Source organism: Lepisma saccharinum, chromosome 13 (assembly GCF_977018435.1).
Source record: "Lepisma saccharinum chromosome 13, izLepSacc3.1, whole genome shotgun sequence".
NCBI classification, from domain to species: domain Eukaryota; kingdom Metazoa; phylum Arthropoda; class Insecta; order Zygentoma; family Lepismatidae; genus Lepisma; species Lepisma saccharinum.
Window position 1 is genome coordinate 44,201,631 of NC_139241.1, and position 22,636 is coordinate 44,224,266.

The 22,636-nt window shown below is 38.0% G+C and overlaps 1 protein-coding gene across 4 annotated transcripts in view; it reads right to left on the minus strand.

Moving 5' to 3' along the window:
- Nucleotides 1-4,452: 4,452 nt before the first annotated feature.
- LOC145996935 (uncharacterized) overlaps nucleotides 4,453-22,636 on the minus strand; it is a 48,869-nt gene continuing 30,685 nt past the window's right edge. For all 4 annotated transcript variants that reach the window (XM_083133516.1, XM_083133514.1, XM_083133515.1 and 1 more), the window contains exons 7-10: nucleotides 18,629-18,837; nucleotides 13,386-13,649; nucleotides 10,952-11,185; nucleotides 4,453-4,685 (exon numbers count right to left, since the gene is read on the minus strand). In XM_083133516.1, the coding sequence (XP_082989642.1) occupies nucleotides 4,596-4,685; nucleotides 10,952-11,185; nucleotides 13,386-13,649; nucleotides 18,629-18,837 (797 nt within the window). In that variant the 3' untranslated portion in view covers nucleotides 4,453-4,595. The remainder of the gene's footprint in view (nucleotides 4,686-10,951; nucleotides 11,186-13,385; nucleotides 13,650-18,628; nucleotides 18,838-22,636) is intronic.

The window sequence follows — 22,636 nt, forward strand, 5'->3', positions numbered from 1 at the left end:
AGAAAAACCGGACAACAAAGAGCCTGTCTTATGAACCCAGCAATCCCCAAACCCCAGAAATTAGATCGACTTGTTATTTCTTCTCCATTTCTCATCGCCTTTTGTTAGCAACCACGAAGTATATAAATATATTAATAAAACACGTAATAGTATTTACATGTGAATTTTATACAGGAAACTATTGTCCTTCCTCCCTTATGCAAATCATTGTTCATAGCATCAGTGGTACATTAAAATCTTCAATTTGCAATTACATTTTGAATGAAAGACAGTCGATATAATATATTGTATATTTTATAATATAATTTGATTATTTAATAATTGACATATATTTACATACGTGTATATATTGATGCGTTCACTGGTTTCAAGAGCATAAACTACGGGGATCGTGATTGTGAACGCTTGGGGGTCAGATGGTAGAGCTAGGTCACGTTTTAAGGTCCCCATGCAATCTCGCTGGCAGGCTTCTTGCAGGGAGTGGAATGATTTCAAGGGATGTTGACGAAGTACTCTCGGCCAAGCGACAGAGCATGGAGTCCCGAGTTCGACAGCTCACAGTCTTCTTGCCCGTGGTGTCGACGAAGCACAAGCTGGTCTTGGAGAGGTAGCCCTTGAGAAGGCCAATCGAGCGTTGGTCTGACTTACGGCTGTGATGACTTACAAGCCGTGGTACTGAAGATGGTCAACTTGAATGTGTGTTAGTGATTGCCTTGGCAAAGCTACGGTCCGGTTTCCTGAGCTTGGCTTGAGACCTGAAAAGTGCAGGACGTCTTCACCTGGTAGCTGGTATTCTCTTAAGTTACACTACTGAATTCTGAGGTGCGACTAACTCCCAAATACTAAGGCCTAGCTCTTTTAAGCTGCTGGCAAATACTTCCTAGCTGCTTGCTCAGCTCTTCTGTATTTGCCAGCCGATGACGGGCTTGAACCCGGTAGTATTGAAGAAAGCCGTGTCTCCTGACGTCATGTGTTTCCGCTATTTGTGGAATGTTACCTTGTGTTGTAAATTGTCGCTTGACCGAGCACTGATGTCTGGAGATATATTTTAGGTTTTTACAGTCTCCCTTGAATCGTTCCACATATATATTGTGTAAGTGTGTTCGTCTGTGTCTTTCTGCTCCTTCCCCCCACCAATCTGCTGCGATTTCGCACCATGGAAAAGTCTCAATAATTGTTTATTTTACCCTCAACAATTAGCAGTGGACTATCCTTAAATGTGACAATGGAGGTATGTTGCATTTCAGTTTTAAACACGGAGAGAATGAAAAAAGAGAAGTACCGCCTTTCCTGCTCATTTTTAGTTTTTTATGAAAATATTCCCCCAAAAATTTCATTTCAGCTGTAATTTCTAGGGATGAGCCAATAGCACTTTGAACGGATATCGATGCTGATACTCTCACCAATACAGATACTTCAAAATTGTAATAATTAAAATTTGTTTAAAATATTGTAGTATTTCACCCCAATATACGAACATTTTTACTTTAAAATATTCATGAATTGCATCAGAATATTAAATTACATGTTATGTTATTACAAAATTCAGTGTTACCACACAAAACTTATGCAAAATATAGAGAAAGTTTGAATTTTGCATAATTTCCAGGATAATTCGACTCCGTGAAAGTATTTCGCAGCATTTTTGCAGACCCCGTAACATATCAAAATGCTGGAAAAGTATGGGCTGGTATCATCACAAAATTCCAGCAGATACTTTCCAATACCGATAGCACCGGTATCGGCTCAGCCCTAGTAATTTCATATTTTTTCAATATTTTATTGTAAAAATTCCTTCCTTGTTTTATGCAATATGTTTTTAGTTTTATTATTATTATTATATGTAAGGGAAGCATGGTTTCCACTTATTATTTCACGAAACTTAGTCAGTGTATAGCAGCAGCGTAGTGCCCACGTAAGGCTTGTAAGTCCATCTTACAAGTTGAAATTATTGAAGAAAACTTATTTCATTTCCGTATTTATCGCTTGAACACACATAGCAATATCAGACTGCAAGTAGAACTTTTAACGAAACAATTGAGGACTTGTTTTGATTTGAGTTGTTTCTCTGTAAGGCTTCTTGAGAGGACTTACGTGTGGGTGAATGGAAGAAATGATTTGGACTCGCACATGGCGGGTGTGTTTGCTCATGTAGTATCTTCTCAACCAATAACAGGGTGCACCGATTCTTACGCACATATAAGGTGCCTTACTCACTGTTTGTAACTCATTTAGCAGATCAGACACTTGTAGCAGACGTGTGCGTGCAAGAGACAGAGAGAGGATTCAGTGTTTTTATTAGCCAGCCGTTACAGTATTTTGTGCAACATGGAAAATAATTGCACAAGTTCAAGACTGAGTGAAAATGATTGTGTGGTTGTTGTTGCCAACAAGTGTGACTGTGTAGTTGAATCGGTTTTAAAGGACCCCAACAAAATAAATGAAATAGAAATCTGTTATTTTTGATGCAGCTTTCTTTCTCCTCCTTGATAAAAATAGAAGCTAAACTGCCACAGAGCATTTATAAATATGAAAAAATTCCATGGGATTTGGATTAATAAAAGTTGCAATTTTTCACTTCTACGAAGAAAAATTCACGCAGGATTCATGCATAATTCCTGGAGCCAAAAATTCACATATAATTCCGGGAATTTCTGGTGAGTAGCCACCCTGTCAATGTACCTAGGAATGGATCATCAATAGGGCTAGGAAGTTGATGAAAAATAAATATTTTTTCTGGACCTTGAACACAATGCTAGTATTGACAATAGTGTGTTTACTTTCAATGAGAACCAGGAAATAGCACTTTTATTTTGCATTTACCAGCCTTTTTTGGCTCTTAGATCATTTTTCAGTATTTCTTGCCATTTATGTTGCGATTTTTTATTAGGTTTCATGTTGCTCCATATTTGTTGTTTCGTAAATTCTATATGCATTTAATAACATAACTTACATATTTAAATTTCGTAACATGAACTTTTTAGAAAATATGCCATCAATCGAAAATATTGCCAATGCAAAAGCACAATATTATTTTAAATGAAATACATTTTACCTCCAGTAAACTTACAATACTTTTGAGAGAATAATAAAGCCTACTTTGAGATTTCCTGGCTACTGTTATAGCTTTAATCTGTGGCTTCAAAATCAAATTACTCTAAAAAAAAAAAAAAAAAAAAAAAGTAAAAATAGAGGTAGTTTAAAACCTTAAGTGTGGATTCTGCATTGTACTGCTGTAGTGTAGAAGGCGTATATATACACTTTATGTGTTTCAACTATATTTGATTTACTATGGCATATATAGTCACACAGACCTTTGGTCAGATAGTTCTAGCTGTAGTAGAAACAAAAAATAGTAGCAAGAGAGGAAAAAGATGAAAAGGAAAAAGATGAAAAGGAAGAAGATGAAACTAATTTTTCCCTTCTTATTTCTTTTCGTCTTTTTCCTCTATTGCTACTACGAGGGCCATTTTCTTTAACCTCCGATGGACCATAAAAATAAGAGAAGTGTAAGTAACAAAATGAATTTATTACCAAAAGTTATGTACATACCTGGTTACCTTTCGACATAATTGTCGTTAAGATATAGGCATTTGTCATATCGTGGGACGAGCTTTCCAATACCCTCTGCGAAGAACGCAACCGCCAGTGATGCGAGATGGGCCTGAACGTTGTTTTGAAGTTCCTCATTGGTGTGGAAGCTTTGGCCTCCTAGCCAGTTCTTCAATGCAGGGAAGAGATGAAAATCACTCAGCGCTGTAACCCAACACCTTCTGGAGCAGTTTAAATGGGAAGTGTTTGATCACCCGGCGTATAGACCTGACCTAACGCTGAGGGATCGGAAAGCTCGTCCCACGACATGACAAATGCCTGTATCATAACGACGATTATGTTGAAAAGTAACCAGGTATGTACATAACTTTTGGTAATAAATTCATTTTGTTACTCACACTTCTCTTATTTTTATGGTCCATCGGAGGTTGAAAAAAAAAATGGCCCTCGTATTTTTTTGTTTCTACTACAGCTAGAACTATCTCACCAAATGTCTGTGTGACTATATACGGCATAGTAAATCGAATCTAGTTCAAACAAACAAAGCGTATATATACGCCTTTCGCACTACAGCAGCTCAATGCGGAGGGCGTATACTGAATTTGACGAAAAACCTACATTTTCCAGTAGCGACTTATTCCACACTTAAGGGGTTAAACCACAAAACAACAGGTCTTATCGAATTATTCAACTACTCTCTTGTAATTTATGAAAAAATCACATATTTCTAGATCAAAAATCATTTTGGGTCTTTTTTTGAGATTATTAGGTCATCAACTTCCAAGCCCTAATTATCAAACTAGTTACAGTACATTCTTGTCTGTCCTTCGTTACAGTTGTAAGTGTAATATTCCCAAACAACAAAATGAGCAAAGAAATAAACAACACAATGTACATTCACTAACCAAGTTAGAGTTGTGTATTTTTACAAATATATATAGATATATACACAATAAATACACATATACAACTCAAAAAGAAAAAGTTTCCTTTCTCTCTTAGTCAATAATTGAGCAATATCAATGGAAGAGTTTAACCGACATTCATAAATGAACAGCATCTGATGACACTTCTCCATCCACATCAACATCTGCGTCGTCTGAAATTGAAGCTTCTGTAGTCACCCCAAGTTGCTAGAAAGATGGAAAGCTTGTGTTAAATGGTGAAACCAGAATTTATGATGCAAGTTTGCATACAATACTTTATTTACTTCTCCATGGATTACTACAACTGAAATTTTAACCTTTATCAGACTGTTGGGATATTTATATCCAACACCGTGTATTGCCATTCGGATGGCTGAAATATACGTACATATCCCCACACTACATTGCAGCAGTTAACCTGCTATTTCTTCAAAACTACACATGATACTTCAGTCCTGTATGACATACTCGAATTACAAAATATATCCATTTTTACTATTATTAAGAAGCAAAGTTTGAAAAAGTCCTTTGTTTCTCTGACTATTATGGGATAAATCATATAAAATGGGCTGTAACACCTCAACCACCAATTTTGGCTGATATTTTCACATTTACATGTAATAATGATGACAAAAGAGCACTTTAAGGCTCAGTTGGACATTTGGCATTCAAATGGGTGATTTTTTCTCTCCATTCAAAAAACACCTTGGATATTTCAAAATATGAAAAATTACATATGCTTAGATTGCTTCTAGAGCACTGATGTGAATTTTCGTGTGGTTTTCTTTCACTGTTGTCTAGATATTATCAATAGTTTCGTTATTACGTAAGTGTATTAAACTATTTTGCTTTTCTATCTTCGTCCATTTTTACCACATGTCCAAACCATTTTAATTGTCTTTGTGTCAGTTTTTCTTCTATTGGCTTCTGATTTAATTCTTCTCTGATTCTTTCATTACGTACTCTATCTCTTCTCATTTTGCCAACTATTCTACGGAAGCATTTCATCTCAACTGTCCTTATTTGTCTTACTTCTTTTCCTCCTACTGGCCAGATTTCACTTCCGTATAGTAGAATGGGTTCCTCTACTGACTACTACTTGTAGTTTAGTTTTGGTGTTTATTTCCCTTTTTCCAAAAATGGTCTGGCTTAGTTGTTAGTATGCATCGTTAGATTTCCTTACTCCATTCATCACTTCCTGTCTGGTTTATGACTGTTCCCAGGTACTCATATCTTTCTGTCTGCTCCAGTTCTATTCCATCGCATATTATGTGTATTCTTTCTATTATCTCTTCTGTTCTTCCTATTTGCATCACTTTGCTCTTATTTGTGTTTACAATCATTCTTTTAGCCTTTAGCACTTCTGCCCATTCTGTAACCGCCACTTGTAGCTTGTTCTCTGTATCTGCTATTAGTATTATGTCATCTGCATATACTAATGCTTGGCAATGTATAGGTCTCATATTCCAATTACTCATTTTTGTTCTTGCTGTCCATCTTTTGCATATCTTTAGAACTCCATCCATAAATACTATAAAGAGTAGTGGGCTCAAGCTATCTCCCTGTTTTACTCCTTTCACCAATTTAAATGTGTCTGACATCTTTCCATCCAATCTTACTTACTTACTTACTTACTTACCCAATACATTTCTTCCTTCAAGCATTTTTTCACCATTTTCTTTCTTCTTTACATTGCTTATTCCAAGTATTTTTATTTTGTATCTTTCCATTTCCTTGATTATTTCCACTTCTTTACCATTTAATGTTTTGATATTCCAGGTTCCGATTCTAATTTCCTTATTCTTTCGTTGTCATCTTTGTGACATCTGTCCGGGGTTTCCGAGGCATTAATTTCTTCTCTGAATCATCATCTACCCCTATGCGGGTGATTAGCCCAGCGATAGGGGGCCTTTTGGTTGCTTAGTCCTTTCAGCCTAAAGGCCATGGCTGGTTTTCTGTCAGGGTTTTCTCCACTAGTCTTCTGAGGATCCCTCCTCGCCACCATACAGTGGTTTTCCCAATTTTAGCTACTTGGGAATTTAGTGCCCCTTCTGCCATATGTGCCGTACCAAAGGACTCCTTCTCTACCACATCTGCCGTTGGGGTCTTCGCCGTTACCCTGGCTAGGGGCCCTTACGAAGTGCTACCATCTTAGAGAGGTGTTACTCCTCTGGGTTTTCCGCCACCATTGAGATGGCCATCCATCTTCTTCCGCCTTTGGAGCCGTTAACCAGCTCAGGGCCCCATAGGGGCCACTCCACGTACTTACTAATAGTAAGACCCTGGGACGTTGAAAATTACGACTTTCGAAAATATTACATAATTTCAGTTTCCCCCCCCCAAAAAAAAATTGGGTAATGGGTATTAGATATCCTCAAAGAATGGTCTCTTGTTGTGCTTCCCTGCAAATTTGGTCCAAATACAGCATCCATAGGGCTGACACTACAAGTAAAATTTCAGAATGTTTCTCCGTAAGCTAGCAACACTGCTGCTCTTACATAATGTTATTATTTTTCCCCCCCAAGAAGTATCAGTCTATCTACCACTGATAAATATTACATTTCTTAATTTATTTTGGTCTATTGTGGTGGCCAAATACCAATTTTTTGAAAATTTTTGATTTTCTTGTTCCTTCTTTAATTTTCATTATTGGGGAGTACAATGTATAAATATCGCTTTCCTTAAAGACCCTGTCATTCGGGGGGGGGGGGGGGTTAATCTCTCTACGACTAATTGTGGTTCATTGTCTGACCTCAAGGCAGAAGTTCATGGTAGACCACATTCATTGTTTTTGATGGTTGCAGTTTCATTTGAGAGTTATATCCATAGCAGCAACTTTCATCTTCGGCAATAATATTGAACACTACTGTGGGATCATTTCTGACCTTTTCCAACAGTACGAGAGCAATTGTTCTTCTGGTTTCCTTCACTACTCTGCCAGTGTATGAGCGATGATTTTTTTTATTAACTTTCCATTTCCCCAAATTATCATGTACAACTTGATGAGACACACACCTCTATTCAATTTCAGTACATCTGATATCATGCAAAACAGTAACACAGCCTGATCAGAGATTGCTTTCCGAAACCTCTTGTGGCTTTCAAACACATGGTGTCTCAGTAATGCCTGGTCACTATGGGCTTTTTGTATCATGTTTCATGTTTTTGTAGGTGTTTTCCCAAGCTTAACACAGAACTTAATCTTAATTCTATGCTCCAACTCCACGTCCATCATGTCACTTGTGTAACTCCAATTAAATGAGCCAACATAACACACAGTGTGTTGCTAGGTGCAGCCTTGCCACCTTGTGGTTAAGCAGAACAATTTCCAAGGCATGTACATTCACAACACATATCAGATAACAAAAATACCACCAAATTCGTATGTTTCAATATCATAGTTTGAGAATTAAAAAAATCAATCCTGTAACATTTCTGACAAAGGTTAGAGGCGCCAATAAGTAACTTAGTCTTAGCAGAAAGCAAGGTAAATATTGTTTTATTGTAGGTACTGTGCAAGTTCTACTTTCAGAAACCACTTTCCTTAATGTGTGCTAAATACAGGTTAAACAGGGGCACATGAAAGCTAAAAAGTACATTTTCAGAGACTTTTTCATACTTTTTTCAAAAAACGCAAAATAGCAGTAGTTTGTCAATAATTGGCTGAACCAATAGGCTACTTATGAATAGATGTGAACTATTTTTTTTTCTAATGCATAATACATACTGTTTTTCATGATAAACTATGAGAGAATTTTCAACAATACCAAGCACGATCGTAAGTACATTTTGGAATCTTTCTATTCACATCAGTTTCATGTAGGACCACACAGCATCTACCCAAAAAGAGATTTCTTGAGTAAATTATGCATTTTCTTCTAACTGCATTTGAATCATAAAATCTTCTCAACACTGTACCTCCTACAAAAGCCCTAGCCACTCCATGCAAAATAAACTTCAACTTTCTACAATGAATAGCCCACGAACTATCAATTCTCATATTGCACTGAAATTCCAGCAACATAAATCAAAAACAAAGTAAACTATCATCTGGTTTTTGAGAAATACCACCACATGGAAATGGGAGACTAGTTATCCCAGCCATATGCTAAAGGTTAAAATTCCAAACTCTCATAATTAAAAACATTTCATTATTCAAGGATGGAACACAAAATAATCTGCTCTTTGCATTTAGTATATGACAATGATGACTCAATGGGTGATGATTAACATGATGGCAATAGTTAGAGCAGGTCATGGAGATACAAAGAAACAAGGCAACAGATAAATTAACACTAACTTTCTCAGGGGTGTAAACTAAACTAAACTAAAACCAAACTCCATGCTGAACGGCGCTCTAAAGGGCAATGACTGTAAAGCGTCAAAATTATGAACATAAAAGAAAAAGTGGACTATATAATGACTAATTACAGACCAATATAATTACAGCCTTGTAATAAATTATTTATTTATATTAAATTTATATTTATTGGGTATCCATCTACCCATAGCTAGTTTCGCACATGTTTTTTACTAAATTCCTTGTGTTTTTGGGCTCTTTTCTCTCTCATATTGCACATGTTCACAGATTAAATTCTCGAAAATACATGCCAATTTAAGCAGTAACAGTAAAACTGTGCAGTTCTTAATACTACAGTGAAACCCCGATTATACATTCCCGGATTTTACATTTTCCTGTATTATACACTCAAGCTTGACGATCCCAACATAGCAAAATGTTATAAAATTTCCCCCAGATTTTACATTTTCCCGTATTTTAAGTTTTTTCAGCTTGGTCCTCTGAAAAACGTAAAATCGAGGTTCCACTGTACTCAGGATTCATCTTGATAAGGCAGATGTACATTGAGTCCCATTTTTGCTCTCCCATCAACCCTTGAGTTCTGGGAACATTATTAGCTATGGGAGTATACTGTTGTACACAGAGAATGCTGTGAAACAAAATTTTCTGACTTTTCCAGACCAAATTATTAGGGAAATTAGTGTACATGAATGTCGCTGTATTTTAGCTCAACGCCACATATATCCTACATAACCAAGTTTTAAATTATTCACTTCACATTTAAAGGCAATAATATGAGAAACCAAACGGTAATTGACTTTTGGGTAGAGGGAGAGAAGCAAATAAGTATTTAATGGTGAACTTTCACGTGATACTTGCCATGTATTGACAAACAATTAACAATATTCATTTCTCTACAAAGTTGTAACGATTATAGTGCAAACACATAATTGGAGTAAAATTTAGTAATACAGTGGAACCCCGATTTTACATTTTCCTGCATTAAACATTCAACCGCGGTGGACCCAACATAGCAAAATGTTACAAAATTTTCCATGGTTTTATATTTTCCCACATTTAAAGTTTTTTTAGGTTGGTCCCCTGAAGAAAACGTAAAATCGAGGTTCCACTGTATGATACTCTAAATAATTATCTACCAAACACCCTAAAAATTGCAACAATAAAGTTGAAAATACCAGCACCACTTATTGTGGTATAGGTATTTCAACATGAAAATTGTTCAAAACATGACCCCTTTCCCTATAGCAACTAATAGTGATGGGCCAATGTGAAATTTTGGCCGATACCGATATTCTACCAATCTGATATAAAATTTCAAATAATCCTTGAAGAGCCTGAATAGTTCATTGACCTCCTTAATAAATGCAGGTTACTGCAATGCAAAAAAATGTTGCATATTTAGAGATAAAAATATAACAAAATGGCACAATTTTGCACTAAATTATAAGATATTGATAGATATATCGGATCGCTAAAAAAATCGGTCAATTTACTGATAAACTGATATGCCTAATTCGGCTGATACTCATAGACTACTGATTCATCTGTCACATCCTTATTACCTAATATATAATTTCTACTCTCACTCTGACAGCAATGCTCAGTATATCGCACTGAAGTATAGTTTGTCCACAAAAAAAATTAAAATTATTTCTTTTCTCTCTCCCTTTTTTTGGTTCAAAATATTACTTTGGTGCATTACTACAAAAACACTGATTTTTCCACAGAGAGAGTACATTTTCAAGACATTCTGACTGACTTTCCATGAGCACAGCTATCTGAATTCTCTGATACTCTTACTACTGCAAGACATGCCTGCAGATTGCTTAACATGTAAGACAACTTCAAGTTGACTGGTTTGTGGAATGTGAATGTCAAGAACTATAATGTACACTCCTGTTAAGATAAAGTGGCACATTCTTCAGTTGTTCAACACTATAAAGTGTGCCACTTTATGCGAACAGGAGCATACATAGCATAGCCAGGCAACAAACTACAAAATTTACATGGTACAAGAGTTGCCACGAAATTACTGATGTAACTTGGATCTTGTACACTCCTGTTCACATAAAGTGGCACACACTTTATAAGGTTGAAAAGTTGAGGTATGTGCCACTATCTGAACAGGAGTGACATAAAAGGAGAGTCTTACCTCTAAAGCTGCTAACTGAGCTGGATCGGCCACAACAAAAAACTGAGCGGTGCCCTGGGAACTTACTGTCCCTGTGGAGGTCCTAATGGCATGAATCTGCGTCAGCGTCTGCTCATCCGAACCATGGGACGCCTGAAGGTCCACCAGAGCTGTTTTATGGTCAGAATCGTCATCCGCCTGGAGAGTGACTAACGTAGTGCCATCTTCACTCATACTCACCAACTGACTAACAAGCTGCAAAAAAAATATTTCAATATTAGAATAATCACTGTTGCCGATGTGGACGGAAGTTTATTAATATGTGCATCAACCAGGTAAGCCATGAGTGTTGTAACAGGTAATACTACAAACAAGACTATGTCTTTTGAATTCATTACCGATATACGAGGGCTAGTCAAAAAAGAATGATTTTTTTTACTTACAAAATACCTTAGGCAGGGTACAGGTTGATATGGTCTTTTTGAAAGTAGTCCCCATCGAGTTGTATACACTTGGCCAAACATGTCTGCCAGTCCAGAAAGACGTGATGAACCCATCTTTTGACATCGTCTTTAGAACCACCCCCACCTTCTTCAGAACGGCTTTTGATGAGTCAAAACGCTTGCCCTGCAGCTCCGATTTCAGATGAGGAAACAAAAAAATGTCACACAGAGCAAGATCCAGGCTATATGGGGGGTGCAAGACACATTCAAGATTTTGGGCAACAACATTGGAAATGTGAAGGTGTTCATTATCCTAGTGTAGGTGCCAACAAGATGGATGCAGCTCAGGGCGTTTTCGATGGATGTGTTCAGCCAAGTCTTCAAAACTGTCAAGTAATAATGCCCAGTAATCATGGTATGCAGGGGCACTTCATGTTGATAGACCATTCCACGGTAGTCGAAGAAGAAAATCTCTTACCTTATTCGCCGACGGAACAGTTTTGGCTTTCATTGGTGTCGGAGAACTGAGTGATTTCCAGACTGTGCTCACCTGTTTGCTTTCAGGATCGTAGTGGTGAAGCCAACTCTCGTCACCAGTTATGATGGAATTCAGGTAGGCCTCGCTATGCTCCGCTACCCGATGCTGAATCTCCCGACACACCTCCACTCTCACCTACTTCTGTTTAGGTGTTAGCAATCTCGGCACCCATCTTGCACATACGCGTCTCGTGTGCAAGCGATCGTGCAGAATGGTGAACACACTACCATGGGAAATGTGTAACACAACACGTCCATCAGTTCATCTATTGCTATTCGGCGATCTTCCCGAACAATGATGGCAGCTGTGTTAACCATGATCTCGTTCACTGCGTTTGCAGGAGCACCCAGACCACCATGCTTTGTGTTCGAAACATTGCCCTACTAAAACTGTTTGAACCACCAAAATGCAGTTGATTGTTTGATTTGATTTGATTTGATTTAGTTTATTTTACTTTGCGTTTTGTGCCGCTTGGCTAATTTGCGAAGATGGGGATGAGTGATGAAATGATGAATGGACATTCACAAACAACCAAGCCCGACCGGGATTCGAACCCGGGACCCTTGGCATCGCAGCGCGATGTGCTAACCACTCGGCCACAGGGTCGGGCGCAGTTGATTGTGGAAGGACATCTTCGCCGTATGCCTGCTGCAACATTTCGTATGCTTTCGTGGTGGATTTCTGCAGACGGACGCAAAATTTCAAAGCCACGTACTGCTCCTCACGAACCAACTCCATTTTCCATATGTGACTCCTGACTATTCAGGTTTTCTTTGTGCAGTGTTGCCAGATGTATGAGCATACGTGCTTGCAATTTTATCTGCAGATTCCACGAGACACGTTCTTCTCGCGCAAATTTGTTTCACTGCAGCATGTTCATTGTGTGATATAATGAAAAATCATTCTCACTCTTTTTTGACTAGACCTCGTACTTAGAGATTGCTGGCAATTCTTGAACATTCAGTTTGGTCAGAAATAAAGTATATTGAAATTCAGAATATATATTTATTCAAATTCAAAATGTAGAACAGCTAAGTAGTACAGTCATGGACACTGCTGGCTTGTAATGAATACATTGACTTTCAATGGAATCCTTACAAGCCGGCAGTGTCCGTGACTGTACAATAGGTAGGGTGCATTTATATTATGTTTTTAACGAAAACACGAAATTTAAAATAAAACACTGTAATGTTAATTTTTCATGTTTTTGAAAGGTGCGAGGTGCATTTTGTTACCATGTTTTGTAACGGAATGATGCGAAATGAACTGCAAAATGCAAAATACGCTCTTAAAACATCTTAATCAAACATTATCCCAGCATTAAAATAGTGGAAAAAAATTAATTGCGGTTTTCCTCTGATTCTCCCTCGTACAACTTCTAAGCATCAGTATCGGTGCTCGTGAGTAATGGCATTGACACTAGTATCAAGATAAAGTGGTATCGGCTAAATCCGACAAATAATAAAATACTTACACCAGACATTATGGATGACTTGACTCGTTTCGAAGCTGGCTCACTGTCACTGCTGCCAGCAAACATGGAAGAGTCTCTAGCAAGAATAATCTCAGTCCCATCATCACTTTCTATGATGCCATGAGCAGTCCTCCTATGCATAGTTAAGGTTGAAGCTTGCCTATAATGCCTCGCACATAAATTGCAGTAATACGGTTTCTGGTGGGTATGGACAACATGGTGTTTATATAGTGATGAATACTCTGTGAAACGCTTACCACAGCCCTGAAAGAAAACAAAACACAGTCAAGTATATAGAATGTTTCAAAATTCAGGTAACATAAAAGTTTTTCATCGTTTTTTTAATGTACATATTTGAACTTAAACAAAAGTAAGGGAGCTTTCAGATCGTAGCAACACGTTACGCATATCTCTTGGAAAAACAACCTCCAGAAATAAATGTAACTTTTCGAACTGAAGCAAGACGACAAGCTGCAAGTGTCGTTTAGTTCATTTAGTTTATTTTTACTTCACTTTTCTGCCAATTTTGGCCAATCGTGAATATGAGAATTTTGGCTAACATGAAGATGAGATTATACTGGCCATGGATCCAGACACCAGAATCTCGTTAGTCTTCAAAGCAGTCCAGGGTGTACTACGTGGAAGTGAGGTTGGTATTTGGGTGTCTTGAAAAAGCGTCAGCCTTAACACCCCACATACTCGGACTGGGCCATTTTCTCAATACTATGCATCTTCTTCTTTGTAGCTGATCAGTGGTGATTTATTCATTCTTAGTTTTGGACTTTTAACCACTGTGTTATTTTTAAAATTACCAACGTTTCGGAAGGTGATTCTACCTCCGTCTTCAGGGTAGTGTGTGATCTACTAAATCACATTGCAATCCCTGGACACATGATGTGTTTGGGGATGGTGTCTATATAGAGAATAAATTGTTGCCTTGTAGGATTATTCTCGGTGACCAAGGCTCCACCTTGTCTGTCGGTTACAAGGACCTCTTGTACATGAAGTTGCCAGGGAGAGTTATGAGTGGCCCAGGCTCCACTTCGTCTGGTGGTCACGTCAAGACTGTTTTTCTATATAGGTTGCCAGGGAGGATTAATTTGTGGCGGCCCAGGCTCCACCTTGTCAAAGGATTGATACCGTTGGGAATCAACCCCAAAAAAAGTAATGCTAATTCAGTGCCGCTTACGTACAACTGTCAGACCCTTAATGGTTGTGGACATACAGTTCGCCCAGTGCGTGTGCTACACTGATCCTCATTTGTATGCTGACTGGCCAAAGCAGGGTTGAATCTCTCCATACACTTAAGATGTCACGCACAGTCTCTGTAGATTATTCATATACATTGCACACCAACCCCCTTTATGCCCTTTACAGATACATCTCCAACCCTGCTTTGGCCAGTCAGCATACAAACGAGGATCAGTGTAGCACACGCACTGGGAGAACTGTATGTCCACAACCATTAAGGGTCTTGACAGTTGCACGTAAGTGGCACTAAAGGAGAATTACATTTTGGGGGGTTGATTCCCAATGGTATCAATCCTTTGACAAGGTGGAGCCTGGGCCACCACACATTAATCCTCCCTGGCAACCTATATAGAAAAACAGTCTTGACGTGACGACCAGACGAAGTTGGGCCTGGGTCACTCATAACTCTCCCTGGCAACTTCATGTACAGTCATGGAGACTTCTGGGTTGTAATGATCTCATTTACTTTCAATGGAATCGTTACAATCCAGATGTGTCCGTGACTGTACAAGAGGTCCTTGTAACCAACAGACAAGGTGGAGCTTTGGCCACCGAGAATAATCCTACAAGGCAGCAATTTATTCTCTATATAGACACCATCCCCAAACACATCATGTGTCCAGGGAATGCAATGTGATTTAGTAGATCACACACTACCCTGAAGACGGAGGCACAATCAGCCTCTGAAACGTTGGTAATTTTAAAAATAACACAGTGGTTAAAAGTCCAAAACTAAGAACCATGCATCTTTTGTCTCTGATCTGTTGTTCAGGCAGCCTATCGCTTCAGTCTAAAAGCTCCCTTGTAGGTCTTCTATGATTACTAACGCTGACCATGGAACTAGTCTGGAAGTGGCCCATAGCAAATAGTTTAGATACTCCTGCTATAAAACACATTTACAGTAAAGTTTCTCTATTATACAGGCTAATCAAGGGAAATATTTTAAAATGCTTTTTATTGCCATGTTACTATACAGGGTTATCATAAAGTTTGGAACCAATGGCTGGATAGCATGTTTTCTACACCATGGTCACCTGATCTCAATCCCATGGAATTTTCTATGTGGAAAATTTTGAAATCTAATGCATATGCTGCAAAACTCCATGACCTAGACCATCTCTATGAAAGGACATCCACTCCAACAGGTTCTCTGAATCCTCACATTTTGATTGCAACATCTGAGAAAACTGTGTTGAGACTGATGGCAAACATGCAGACCACAATTTTCATTCATCAGTTCTTCAAGTGGTTTATGGTCACCCTGTATAGAGTACCGATATAAAATTTACTGATACTGATCCGATATAAAATTACAAATTGTCCTTGAAGAACCTGAATAGTTTATGACCTCCTTAATAAATGTTTCCACGTGATTGCAGTGCAAAAGAATTTGCATATTTAGACATTTATTTTTTTAAAAAATTGTCCTCCTCCATGGCTGTGTGGTTTCAGGCACCTTGCTTTGGACGGTGGCTGCGGGACGGCATGGGTTAGATCCCAGGTTCAGTCTCCGGGAAGTTTTACCTGTGTATAAGGCCGGTGGCAACCCACCATCGTGAGGAAATTGGGGAGCTACGAGTGAGTAGCGTAATCCGGTCTCGAAAAAATCTCCTGTAATGGATGGGGGTTCGAAGTGCTGACCCCATGTCACCCCATTACCGGTTGAAGAACTCCACACCTTTAGGTAGGATTGTGGAGGGAGACTGGCAGTCGGGAGATAGGCCAAGGCCCTTCAAGGGCTGTTGCGCCACAGTTGATTATTATTACTTTTTTAAAAAGTAGGGCATGGAAATTATCCATAAAAATTGTAAAAAAATGGTAGAATTTTGCACTAAATTATAATATATTTATAGATATACATGTATATAGTATATTGGATCGGTAAAATAATCTGTAATTTTACCGATACATCAAATATGCCTATATTGGCTGATACTGATGGAGTACAGATTAATCTGTCACATCCCTAAATATTTTCCTTTTTCGCAATTCCATGAACAAAAAGCAATAGTGACAAGCACAAGGCGCACCACCAACAAAAAAATAAAGGATGTTATGTAAAGGGCATTTCATAATGTTCTTCGGGATTAACTTATCACAATGAAACCAGTACCATGGGAACTCGAACCATTTAATTCCACACGTACAAAGGTTCAGTATGTGCAGCCTGTTGATAAGTCTTTACTGCTGAGATGATGCACCTTGTCAATACCACAAGGCAGCAGTGGGACGAAAAATTTGCCTTTTATCTAACTCCACAAAAGAACATAACAAGGTATGAGGTCCACTAATCTTGAGGTTTACATTACGTATTGGTCATGTTCAGCCACATGTACTATCAAAGAACACGGTGAAAGTGGGCGAGACTGCCATCCTGCTGAGAAACTAAATGCGGTTCATCACTCAATTGAGACATACGCCACAATTGTAACACATCAAGGTATGTTAATTCTGTTACTGTTCTTTCCATGAAACAGAATGGCCCATGCATGAATTCATGGGTAATGGCAAAGAACACTGTCACTTTTGGTGAATCATGTTTCCACAAAGGAACATGGGTTTTCACTTTTATGATGCATGGAATTCCAAAATGCCAAACTATTTCTCGACAGGTGTAGCAGTCACTTTCATGAATGCACTAAACTAGCTACCAGTAGCCATGAGAACTAAAACATGACGGGATGAGCAAAAAAAAAAAAAATTGCTTTAACCGGAGCTGGTTTTGCTGCAGTAAGTGCAATACTCTTCTTCTAATAAATTATCCCAACCTTGAAGAACATTATGAAATTCCTTGTATTCTTCTGGACAATTGATACAGTGGAATCCCCATTTTTCATTCCCTAAGTTTACATTTTTCTACATTATACATTCAATCCTCACTCTGAAAATACAGGGTGGACCAAAATTCACGTCACATAGGTAAAATGTAGTCTTTTCTCTTTTTTTGCAGGTTTCTGAATGTTAACGAAAGAGTGGAAGTTGTTTTACTGGCGGGCGAGCGTAGCTACCGAGATATGGATGCAAAATGTTCAGTGATGAAGCCAATTTTTTCAGTAATGGCGAAGCCAATAAGCAAAATTGGCAGTATTGGAGTGATGCGAACCCCAATTGGTTTGATCTGTGCAAAATGCAAGGGGCAGGAAAGTTGATGGTTTGGTGTGGCATATGGAGAACAACAGTCGTCGAGCCTTTTTCCATCAAAGGTAATCTCAATGGTGGAGGGTACAAGGAAATGCTTCAAGAGAGCGTTTTCCCCGAGCATCCTCAATGAACAAGGGAGCTTTCCCAACATGTTCCAACATGACAGTGCCCCACCGCATTATGGTATCGTTGCTCATAAGTGGTTGAACGAACAGTTCACAGGAAGGTGGATAGGTCGTTGAGGCCCTGTTGAATGGCCAGCATGGTCACCAGACCTAACACCCCTGGATTATTATCTGTGGGGCCACGTAAAGGCCAAGGTGTACGCCGAGAAAATTAACAATATGGACCACCTCAAATAAAGGATCACAGAAACCATTTCACAAATCACTCCACCATACTAACAGACATCTTACGGAACTGGGAGAATTGAATTGAAGCATGCTATCAAGCAGCTGGTGATCATATTGAACACAGACTGAAACTTTCACTTTGCTCTATGTAACCTGACTTTTGGTCCACCCTGTAGAAACAAATACTATCAAAATTTTTCCACATTTTACATTTTTCCCCACCTTGTTTCCTAGAAAACAAATCTGAAGTTTCACTGTATACCTTACAGAACATATGAACTCCTTTCCTGTACCAGAGATCAAAATCAAACCTATTTACATTGAAACTTCGTTGGTTTAGCATTGTTACAAAATATTAAATACAGTGGAAACTCTATTTTACTTCTCTTTTTTCCAGAGGACCAAGCAGAAAAACTTAAAATGTAGGAAAATGTAAAATCCAGGAACGTAAGATCAGGGTTCCACTGCATGTACCTCACCTAACCAATAAACCCTTACCTGAACTGCACAAACATAAGGTTTCTCTCCCGTGTGAATCCGCAAATGGTTTTTATAATTCGTGGCCGAAGCAAATGCTCTGTCGCAACCCTCTTCTGGGCACACGTATGGACGTTCTCCTGTATGGGTCCTCATATGGACCTTCCGAATGTTAGAAGTGGTGAAGGATCGGCCACAGCCTTCATATGGGCAGGTGAAAGGCCTCTCTCCTGAAAACAAACAGCTTACATTACTTTTACACACATGCACGCAAACACACACACACACACACACACGGAACTTAACCAACCTTAAAAACAAATAAATGCAGTATACATTTATAATGATACTAGAATGTTGCCAAAATATTCATTTTCCCCTCTATCCCTCTCCACAATATAATGAAAATTATGCATTTTAACTACCTTTCAGGATAATTAGACCACAAAAAGTGGTGTGGAATTTTTGTGGGCTCTGAGATTCTCTGATTCTGGAAAGAATCGGCCTCTGTATTGGTACGGAACTTGCTGCAAAGTTTAAAAAAATCATAGCTCGAGAACTAGTTGTAGAGAAATTACATTCATTTTGTTTTCTTTCTTAAAGACAGGGCATTTTGCGGATGTCCCTGTGCCCTCCTCAATAGACTAGTGAATGAAGAAAATTTAGTACGTAGCAGTGGTACATTCCTACAACCTTGCAAAGTTTCATTTAAATCAGACTGATACTTTTGAGTAAAATAATAATAATAATGGTAACGGTTTCGATTGTTTTATGATTTCTCCTAGCACAAAGACTAATTATCGTAGAATTTTGGAAATTATTGTCACACGAAATTTGAACCTTCCTTAAAGTAATGAGCACTGTTTGGACTCGAAAAAAGTTATTTATGTTGAAAAAGAACAACTTGAAAAATACCTTACGCACTTCTCATGGACAAGATATTCTCAGTCGACAAGCTACAGTAAATATTGTAGAAGCATGGGAATGAATGTAGAAGTAAATCGGAACCTTAGTAGAATGCTTTTAGGAACTTTATTTTAATGCTAATGGAACCAAACCTAACCTGCCTACCCTAACCACGAAAGCATATATTGAACAAAACCTTAAGTAATCACTAAAACTCTGTAGTATGTGTTAACAGACGTACATCAAAATCGAACCATGTAAAAATTGCATTCATAGCATGATGAAATCGCAATAAAACGAAAGGAACTTGGGCCAAAATAATAAATAAAATTATATGAAGTGGCTGGAATGTAAAACTATAGAGGAAGAACACGAATGTGCCACTCAGCAAAGGTGTATGAGAAAATATTAGAGAAAAGAATAAGGGAAGTAACAGAGCTGAACATGAGACAGGAACAATATGGGTTTAGAAGAAGAAGATCAACAGTAGATCTGATATTCACCACAAGGCAATTACAGGAAAGGCATTACGAGTATGGACATGATTTGATTATGGCATTCCTAGATATAGAAAAGGCATACAATACCATGAACAGATCAAAGATTTGGAAGGCTCTACGAAAGAAAGGAATCGAAGAAGAGATAGTGTGTAGAATGCAGAGCACATACAAGGTCAACCGGAGCTGTGTGAAGACACCAGTGGGAAGAACGGAGTGGTTCACTATAAGTAATGGGATAAAACAGGGATGTGTTCTTACCCACTGCTCTTCATAATTACAATGGATGCAATAGAGGTGGGGAAGAAGATAGGAGAGGAAGAGATAAAGGCCTGTTGTTCGGTAAAGAAGTAGTACAGAGACAGCTTGATAGTTGGAATGAGGAAATCAGAAGAGCAGGAACGAAATTCTACACAGAAAAGAGTGAAGTGCTAATAACAACACGGAACAGAACCAGTTATGCACCAAGAATAAAGATGGACATGGAAGAGTTGAGGGTAGTGGAGAGTTTCAAATATATAAGAAGCATAATTGAGAGAAGTGGGAGAATAGATGAAGAGGTAAACAGAAGAGGACAAATGTGAGGTGGACTCTATCAAAGCATTCAGAGATTAATATGGGACAGGGATGTACCTATGAAATGCAAGGTAATATATAATACATACTAACACAAATAATTATGTATGGAGCAAAGACTTGGACAATGACAGACACAAAAGAAAGATGACATTTTTAGGGAGTATATTGGGGAAAACTAGACGGGATAGAATAATGAATGAGGAGATCCTACAGAGTGGGGGTGGTGGAACTACAGGACAGAATAGATCAGATGGTTTGGATACATGAAGATTTAGAAAGACTACCAGTAAGAGCTTACAATGCACAAGGAGTGGGAGTAAGGCCAAGAGGGAGACCAAGATGTCGGCGAACAGAGCAGAAAGTGGAGTGTGTTAGGAGAAGAGGACAAGATTGAAACACTGTGGAAAAAGACAAATGGTGGAAGACCAGAAGAAAATGGAGAGGCTTGACTTCTATGCTGACCCAATCAGACAGGAAACTGAAAAAGGATGATGATGATGAAAAGTGGCAATATTGCCAGCTTCGGGGCAATATCCAGAATTTTGCTTCTAGCGTTGGCTATATGGATGTTGAATGGACCAAATTTGGAGGGAAGCACAACAAAAGACCACTCTTTGAGGATATGTAATGCACATTCTGCAACTTTGAAGAAGAAAAAAAGAAAAAAAAAAGTTGAAATTACGGCATTCAGAAATTTTGCGTATTACAGAAAATTTCGAACTTCGGGTCTCTGTCCCCATTTCCACAATGGACCATTAATTGTCAGATATTACTTAAAATATTGCTTTTTACTCATTCTTGCTTGTAGAATTTAAATTTTTCAAAAATATTTAGTAGATTAGAAGTTATAGCCACTTTTATAAATCAAATCCATAATAATATGGGGTAACTAAGGGAAAATAAGGATTTTTCAAACTTCGCTTGTTAATAATAGTAACAATGGATTTAGTGTTTTGTGATTTGAGTATGTCATACCTTCATATGTTTACTACAGATAACAAAAAGACAGAACTGAAATATCATGTGCAGTTTTCAAAAAACTGAACATTAATTGGTGCCATGTGCTGCTGGTCGAAATATTGACCATCCATCATCCTCAATGGAAATTCAGGCAGGCTTGGTTCCAGATTCAACCATCCGGATGCTCAAGGTTAAATTTGCACAGATAATTTTCCTGCAAGTTATGCAAAATTAAACTACAATAGTTATTTTTAGTCATAAGTGAGCAAACTTGATAACACCGTATTACGCATGTATAATACGCATGCATGTATAATGCGCACCTTGGTTTTTCATGGGGAAAAGTGACTAACAATTATATCTCATATATATAATGTGCCCTACAATTCAGATTCAAGAAATGGCTTTCTTAGTTGTACATCTTAAAGATGCTGCTATGCTGATCAAGAGGCCAGCAAATGTGTCTTAACATAACAATGTTGTAGGGCCCACATGTTAGCCACATTGAGGTGGTTACATTAGTCACACCTTTTATTGACTTTGGACCAATATTTCCAAATATAGTTTATGAGGTCATTTATTGGTTGCTCTAACTTTGGTGTAAAAGTTTTGCTTATTCCTTCTTTACTTTTTCTTATATATCTTGAACAGAAAATATGTTTTTTTCATGACTAACGTAACAACTATATGAGGCACATACATGACATTCAAACTAACAGTTATCAGTACATGATTTTTTCCATTAAGGAATTTACACACTCCATACATGTCATATTGTTTGGCCAGTAATACATTTTAATCATTATTTGCTTTTTCCTTACCTTTTCTTTCATCCAAAGTACCATAAAAATCAAAACGTTCCTTCATTTTGTGATGAGCTTATTTCAACAGCATTGCACATTAGTGTTGCCATCTTGAATGTTCCCGTATTCAGAAACTGCAGAATTCAAGCTTTACAATGATATATAACATGATAGGGTTCCATAAACATGAAAAATCAATGCAAGTGTCACAAAATCATGGAATGACCCTGTACGATTTCATGTTGGCTGTCTGAATTATTCCGTGCATAATACGCACCACAGTT